The sequence below is a fragment of the Dipodomys ordii genome, unplaced genomic scaffold (genome assembly GCF_000151885.1).
Source record: "Dipodomys ordii isolate 6190 unplaced genomic scaffold, Dord_2.0 Scaffold118, whole genome shotgun sequence".
NCBI lineage: Eukaryota > Metazoa > Chordata > Mammalia > Rodentia > Heteromyidae > Dipodomys > Dipodomys ordii.
The window spans coordinates 2,070,772-2,078,999 of NW_012267334.1; the positions used below are offsets into that span (position 1 = coordinate 2,070,772).

The window sequence follows — 8,228 nt, forward strand, 5'->3', positions numbered from 1 at the left end:
ACCCCACACAGCCCCGCTCCCTGGGGATGCCCTCAGGAGCTGCTTCCTGCCAGGTCCTCGGCGGTTCAGGCTCTAGGTCCCTGTCTCACCTGGCACAGGAAGGGCCACACATCACTGAGGCACTCCCTTCCACAGGGGACGCTTGCCAGGCGAGCAGGGACAGGAACCTAATGCTACTCAAGCAATGCCTGGGGTCCCCCAGCGTGGTGTAGACAAAGCCACCCAAACTCCTGGCCACGTGTTCCTCTGCACCACAGTCAGAAACGAAGGGCTGAGCCTCAGAGAACAGGCCCTGGGGCCACAGACCTGCCCAGGCCTTCCACGACCACACAGCTGACCCCTGTGTCAGCCCTGCAGATGACCACTGCTCTGGATCCTCCTGGCGGCTGAGCCAGTGGACCCCTCCCCTGGGGATAGCCTGACTTCATAGGAATGGAGCAGTCCCGTTGGGATCAGCTGTGATTCCAGGTTGCTCTGTCTCTCCCGTGTTCTTTTCGAGTTTGTCAGCCTCCTGTCCCATCTCTCATTCCACGGCCTCACCTGAGGGTGTGCGGGCTGCCCGGTGGACAGGCTTCAGGGGTAAAGACCCACCACATGCTGCCCTGCAGACAGAAAAGAAGCAGTGAGGCTCAGCCAAGGGTTACTGCCCCTGACCCAGCTTCTGTCTCGCTGGAGGCTGCAATCCCGGCCTCTGGGAGCCCTGATCGGCGAGGCCCGAGTGTGGGAGCACAGGCCGGGACTGGCTCGGTGTGCGGCTGGCTGTCAGTGCTGGCTTCGGCACAGTCTGTGGCTGGGCAAGGGCAGCCAGCGCCATCCCTGGGTCCCTTGTCCTGGCGTGCCCACCCTCTTCCTGTCTCCAGACTCCCTGGCCTGCTTCCTGGACAGGCATCTCCTTCTGGTCTCTTCCCAGTGTCTTTGTCTCTCCTTTCCCAGTTTCTTCCTCGTCCTGTGTGTGACCACGTGTGAGGCTGGACACTCCGGCCTCAGGTGTGAGGTCTGGGCAAGCTTGCACATGGGCAGGGAGGGCTTGTTGGGGGGGGGGCGCCTACTGAGCCATTACAGGGATGTGACGTTATTTGAACTCTTCCTTCAGTGCAAACCATTCCAGAGTGCCCTGTTCATGCCTCATCCTGTGCCCATGGTGGGGGCGGTCACACATGCACACCCGTCAGGGGAGCAAGGGACCGGCAGGGCGTAGACATTGCCATGCTGGCCCTTCTCACCTGTCTCTACCCATTCTCTTCCTGTGTGAGAAGTTCCTCTCTTACGTATTAGTTCACATAACCATTTGTTATGCAAAGGAAACCTACATTTTCTTCAGGTCAACTGTATAAAATCTTGGGAAGTGAGGAATTATTTTAATTGAGCTCATATAGTTATGAACAAAGTGTTTTTCGTGAACAGCTCCTGCTTTGGCTGAGAATTCTAGTGGCAATCTATTGGGAAACACTTGGATCCCCTGTCAAACTCAGTCATGTAAGCCTGAACCCGAGTTCCGATTGATGCACGCATGGGCTGATACTGAGCAGACTGGCCACCAGTGCCCTGGCTATCAGACTCCTGTTGGTCTGGCACCTTTCTGCAAATGCTGGCAAGTGGCATTTAGCTAGCATTTCAATGGTTGCAGTTCACAAGACATCTTCTAAGACGGTAGGGTTGGCAGACTTGTACCCATGACTTTGGTACTCGTTTTTTGTGGGGGCTTACATTAGTTATACAGAAGAGGATTTTCTGTTACAATTCTATGTTTTACAATGTATTCCATTCAATCTCATCCCCTCTCACTCTCTCCTCTCTCCATTTCTGCCCTTTCCAAAACAATGTCAACAGCTTTTATTGCGCTACAAGAAATTGTTCTGCCAATATGGTAGGTTTTCTGGAAATAAATAATGAACTCTTACATCAAGAAAACAATGTCATTCACAATATCTCCAAATAATTTGCAATAAACAAGGAGGAAGGAGTCCTATGTAGGGAAAATCATAAAATGCTGAAGAAAATGGAAGATGTAAATATTTCCAATGTGGATATACAAAAATTAACATAGCATTGTGAAGAGCAGCGTGAAGATTCAATGCAATCACTATCTAAATATCAAACATGGTCTTTGCAGGATGACAATAAGCAATCTGAATGTTCATGCCATTAAAAAAAAAACCCAAATGATCAAAACAGTTTCGCTGGACATATCACAACACCTGGTTTCAAAATATACCACAGAGCTGGAGTAACAAACTTAACAGACATGTCACAAAAGAGATATGTGTGCTAGTGGTTAGAGAGCCCAGAAAAAAGCCCTCAGTCACAAACCTCCAGAGCCTTGGCAAAGGTAGTACAGATACGCACTGGGAAAAGGACAGTCTCTTACATAAATGATGCTCAGACCCTGTGTTCCATCCTGTCCTTCACCCTGTACAAAAACACCTCAAAATGTGCCAAAGTCTCCATGGAAGATGGGATTGCTTGAAGTTACAGACAGAGGGGATTCCACAGCACAGATACAGGCAATGGCTTCCTAAATGGAGTTCCCATAGCTGAGGAATAAGAACAAGAATTGATCATGAGACTAATTCAGGTTTAAAGACTCTGCCTGACACAGGGAATGAGACTAAAGAGCCAGGCTACAGCATGGGAGAAAACTTCAGGAATACAGAAAGAAACAGACAAGGTCCAGAGAAACATGGGTAAGATAATGACCACCGTGAGGTTCTATCTTACCCTTTGTCAGAATAATTTTTACCAAACCAAATCAAACCCCAGTGCCTACGGGGAGGGGATAGAAAGGACTGAACTCATCGTGTACATCGTTGGTGGGAATGGCGCGCAGGGGTGGAGGCATCTTCTGTCTTCGTCCCCCACCTTTTCACGGGCCCCTTCCAGGCAGGTGTTGTGGTTAAGTGAGATTTATCCCCCCTGTGGCCGGGTGGACAGTTTGGGACCAGGTGTGAGCTGGACCAGCGCCCAGCCCACAGAGATAGCGGTGTCCTGTCTCGCTTGCCTCTCTGTTAAAGAACAATGACCAGGGAGATGCCGGCAGCCCCAAGGCCAGACCCAGGGACTCCACAAACTTAAACCAGGTAGGGAACACCCCTCAGGAGGTCCCGCGGGCCCCAGGGAGCCAGTGCGTGCACCTGCCAACAGAAGCAATCCCTTCCAGAGGCCCCCGGGTATCAAGGTCAGTCCTCTGATGCTCATCCAGAATTGCTCCAAGCTGAGCTGTTCTGCATGCCAGACTACTGGGAAACATGCCTCCGTTCCCAAGGTCAGACAGCATTTGCTGAGACCAGAATTCCTGTAAGGGTAGAGCTGACCTGTTCAATTCTGGTCTGGCTCCCAGAGTGTGTTACTTCTCCCATCTGGACACTAGGTGGCAGCCTATGTCCGGATGTCTGCTGCCCTCAGCGGGTGCTGGCAGGTGATGGCTCTCGGTGACTGGATTCAGGTGATCACAGCTGTCCATTGCTTGGCAAATAACACCTATTTAAGCCCTTTATGCAGGAATCAGACTTACAGGAATCAGTCTTTGAGCTGTAGCTGCCGTCCAAATTCAGAGAAAAATGTTTCATAATTTGGGAAAGTCACACCTCAGGATTCCCCTGGTTCACAGGGGACATGTACCAGCTGTGCTGCCTTGCTCAGGGAGCCCTGGCCGGAGTTCTTGGGCTGCCTGTGAGAACTGGAGTCCAGACTTCACCCTGAGCACCAGTCTCCCGTGTGCCAGACTTTTTTGTTATTCTGCATCTCGTATCATCAGAAAACTAACTCTCCCCATGCCAAAGTGGGCCTTACAGATGGCAGGTTTGGTGGGCTCCGGACCCGCCCAGCCCCTCTGGAACCCCGTGTGATAGTCCTCTTTTGTCATTCATTCACTGCTCACTCCTCACTCACCAGAAGACAGCAGCAACCAGGACTCACTCTTCGTCTGAACCCACCGTCCTGCAGCCCAGGCCAGGCTAGATGAAGAAAAGCCCACTGCACCCCTTGGCTGGCAAGTTCAGGGCCCCAGGCCAATGTCTCAGGGCCTGGAGAGCGCCTGACGAGCCGGAGAGCCCTGAGGTGAGCTGTCTCCTCGCTCTTCCGGCCCAGCCCTCACCTTGATCCTGGACTTAGGCTTCCACAGGGTTCGAGGGGCCACAGTGGAATGGCTGAAGAATGAAAGTGGCCCGGCCCCTCTTCTGAGCAAGGAGATGAGACACTGGGTTAGGGTTGTCTCTTACCAAACCTGCAGCCATTTCTCCCTCTCTCCTGAAATGCTGAGGGAAACGGGCCCTGGGTCCCCGGTGGGGGCGGGTCCCCAGCGCAGTGGGTAGAGGGGCCGTCCCTCCAGACGGTGAGTGAGAGCTAGGACCTGGGAGCCCCTCCCCATTCAGTTGATCTACGGGTAGGGGTCTGAGAGGGCTGGGGCTGGGAACCCTGCCCTGGGTGTGGTGGCTTTCTTCTGTCCCTCTCCAAGATGCCCCACAAGTGCCAGCACTGTGTAGCAGGAGGCCTGGATCCTGGGCGGAGGGTCATGCTGCAGTCCTTGAGTCAAAGGTGCCAGACGAGGCCCACACCACCACCACCACCAGGCCTCACTGGGTTTGAACAGGATTGCAGGGACAGACTGGGGGAGCCAAAGAAGAAAAAGAAATGCCCATTACAGAGCAGCCGCCGCTCAGGCAGCAGGTGTGGGCTAGACTGCTGGCATGAATGCATGTGTACACTACGCCAGGCCTGTGTGGTGTGGGGGTGTGGTGGGCGCTAGGCAGCCCTGACACTTTCCAGGTGGCTCTGGCCCTGGCACCTGTCCGCACCGCGGGCCCCAGGGAGGGGAGCTGAGTGGAGGCGGCTCACTTCCCAGCACTCGCCTCTACATACAGGCCCGGCTCCTGTCTCCCGCGGATGTAACTCCAGGACTAGGGAGCACAGCACTCAAGCTCACAGGGCTGAGCACGTGGCAGGGACTGGTATTTGCTGACTGGCAAATGAGTGAACAGATATAGAGGAAAGGAGGAACGGAACCCTGACGCCGGAGGCTGCACAAGATGGGCCTGTCTTTACCACAGGGCCACAGGATGTCCACATGCCCAGCACCCAGGATCACCCAGGGCCTTCTTCGCCCTTCTCCATGTTGAACATTCCTAGAGGCGGCCGGCAGGAGGGGTCACCTGAAGAGACACCCGGCTGGGCTGTGGGGAGCTCTGGCCCCTCAGATAGGCCAAGGGTCCCACAACTCACTTTTCAGGCAAGGCTCACGATACCATGCTGGGTGTCTGGCTAGGCTGTGAAGCCCCCCAGCTGGAGGCCGGGCCAGGTGGGCTCCTCGACAGGGGCCCGCCGTAGGGGTCTCATCTGAGAGCAGCTCTGAACGGCAGCCAACAGGTTCCCACCTGTAATCCTCCTGACTGAGTGGCTGTGCCAGGCATGGATTCAAACCAGAGGTCAGCCCCCAAGACGGCAGGAGTCCACCACACTGCCCTGTTGGGACAGGCCGAGCCACGCCATGGCCAGCCGCAGGATGGGGTGGAATCCCGAGAACCAGGTGGGGTCGTCTTAGCTGCCAATTCCAGGCTCACAGTTCAAGTCCAAGGAGAGACTTTTAAGAGTTAGCAGGCTGCCTGGTACCAGTGGCTCATGCCTGTAATCCAGGGTCGAGGTTTGCTGACAGCCAGGGCAGAAAAGCCCACAAGACTCCTATCTCCAATTAACTGGCAAAAACCTCAAAGTAGAACTGTGGTTCAAGTGGAAGAGCATCAACCTTAAGCAACACACACACACACACACACACACACACATACCAGCCAAACGAGACTATCAAGTCCTGCGTTCAAGCCCCAGTACTGGTACATATGCATTTACCACACACCACGCATGTGCACACATAGTCAGCAGGTACCTGCAGCTGCTAGCACTCACTACCCATCCACACTTGGCCCATGTACAGGCGGCCTCCCCTGCCCAGCGGGCCGAGGGCTCCTGGCCCCAGTGAGAAAAAGAGCAGCCCCACTGGAGCTCTGAGCAAGCATCGCCTGTCCTGAGGAGCATGCCCGGAGAGTGCTGTGCAATGTGCCATCCCGGAAATGAAGAGCTCTCAGCCTCAGCTTTCCAAATGGAAGTTTTATTTCTGCTGAAGTTCTCCAATGCCTAGCTTTCCTCGGGCTGCCCAGCCCGGCTGGCCACTCCCCAGGGTTTGTACTGCAACACATTACAGAACACTGCAACCAGCCTGTCCAGGCTTGAGAAGAAAACCTGTGCCGAGCCTGACAAAGTCCAATGTCAAGACAGGAGGGGGACTTTTCTTGAGGAGAGGCCTGTGTTCCTAGAGAAGGTGCCAGGTTCAAGTCTGTAACTATAACCAGCAGCCACCAGGGACACGCTTTGCCTAGCACAGAGCTGCAGAGCAGCCTGAGGCTGCTCAGCTACACCCTGTGAATGCAGCCCAGCGCCATCACCCGAGACTGGGATCCAAGTGCCTCACGCCAGGCACTCCCCAGGGACCCGGGCCAGGCGGGGGCCCCAGAGGCCCATCACAGGGAACGGAGGACATCGGCCTTGGAAGCAGGCCCAGCCCTCCCTCCATCCTCAGTCCCCTCCAGGCCCTGCAGGCGATACAAGGCCTCCATCTGCCTCCTCTTCTCCTTGGCCCGCTTGATGGCCGTCTGGAAGAGTCTGCAGAAGAGGTGGACGGCTGCAGGGGAGTCATCATTGCCCGGTACAGGGTAGGTGATGAGGCACGGGTTGCAGTTGGTGTCCACGATGCCGACAGTGGGGATGTTCATCTTGGCTGCGTCCCTCACAGCCACGTGGGGCTCAAAGACATTGTTGAGTGTATGCAGAAAGATGATGAGATCCGGCAGACGGACTGTGGGCCCAAAGAGGAGGGGGGCGTTGGTCAGCAGGCCGCCCTTGAAATAGCGGGTGTGGGCGTACTCGCCACAGTTGCGGGCTGTGTTCTCGATCAGGTGTGTGAACTGCCGGTTCCGGCTCACGAACAGGATGATGCCCTTGCGGTAGGCCACATGAGCGGTGAAGTTCAAGGCCAGCTGGAGGTGGGCAGCCGTCTGCTCCAGGTCAATGATGTCCTGGTCCAGGCGGCTCCCGAAGATGTATGGCTCCATGAACCTGCGGGCAACCCCGGCGGGTGGGATCAGGGTTCAGGGGGTGATATCACCAGCCCCGTCTTTGCCCACAGGCACCTACCAGCAACCCAGGCCCTCTGCAGGGCCACTGCAGGCTGGGAACAAAGTTCCCTCCCCTGTGAGGACATGTCCACATGTCCAGGGATGACTGAATGGGGCCATGGAGGTGGTCTTACCCCCCGCTTCCCTGTTGGCCCGGGACATCGGAATAGGGGCCACACAAACATCTGGATGTTCAAACACAGCTCAGAGAGGGCCCTCGCTGCTCCTTGCACCCAGCGCACTTGGCAGCCCTTTCTGAGTGCCTGGACTCCAGCCAGGTCCCTTCAGGCTTTGTCACCTCAATCCTCAGCCATAGTGCCAGAGCTGAGCCACTACTCCCTCCACCATGGTCTGCCCCCCCCGTCCCAACCAGCACCCCTCTCTCCACACCTAGAACAGGCTACGAGATCCTCCTAGGTGCTGGGCTGTCTCAGAACCTGTGAAGGAAACCGTGAGGCGCAGGTCCCCCCCAGGCACGGGAGAAGAAAACCACTGAGCCTTCTGGGGCTCAGGGGTCCCACCTGATGGGACTGAGTGCCCGCCAAAGCCACAGAGGCCTGTTCTGCAGACCAAGGCGGGAGGGCTGGCTGGTCCTCACCCCCGGGGCCCACACCTGTGCCGGCAGCCAGCTTTGTGCCCCAGGTGCACGCGAGCATCGAAGAGGCTCTTCACGGAAAACAGCTCCTTGACATTGAAGAAGTCTGCGTGGCGGAGGGGCTCCTCCAGGAGCTTGCTCTGGAGGTCTAGGGCAGGCAGAAGAGGATGCATGGGGCCACCTGCCGGGGTCTGCCCACCCAGAGGGGGACGAGGCCTGGGGACGAACTGGAAGCCGCCCCCCCACCGCAGCCCTGCCCAGCCCAGCGCAGTCCTGCCCAGCACAGCACAGCACAGCCCAGCCCAGCCCAGCCCAGCCCAGCGCAGCCCTGCCCAGCGCAGCCCAGCCTGCCCGCCCTTACCACTGCTGTCGGCGTCCCCGGGCTCTCTAGCCGCTGGGGCTGGGGCTCCTGCCAGCGTCCTGAGGCTGGGCCTCGCAGGGCCGAGGGCCGCCGTGTGGACAGCGGGCCAGCG

At 56.7% G+C, this 8,228-nt stretch overlaps 1 protein-coding gene across 1 annotated transcript in view; it reads right to left on the reverse strand.

Moving 5' to 3' along the window:
- Nucleotides 1–6,107: 6,107 nt before the first annotated feature.
- Mrps2 (mitochondrial ribosomal protein S2) overlaps nt 6,108–8,228 on the reverse strand; it is a 3,108-nt gene continuing 987 nt past the window's right edge. The window contains exons 2-4 of the mRNA XM_013029374.1: nt 8,117–8,181; nt 7,774–7,903; nt 6,108–7,101 (exon numbers count right to left, since the gene is read on the reverse strand). Of these exons, the coding sequence (XP_012884828.1) occupies nt 6,507–7,101; nt 7,774–7,903; nt 8,117–8,181 (790 nt within the window). The 3' untranslated portion in view covers nt 6,108–6,506. The remainder of the gene's footprint in view (nt 7,102–7,773; nt 7,904–8,116; nt 8,182–8,228) is intronic.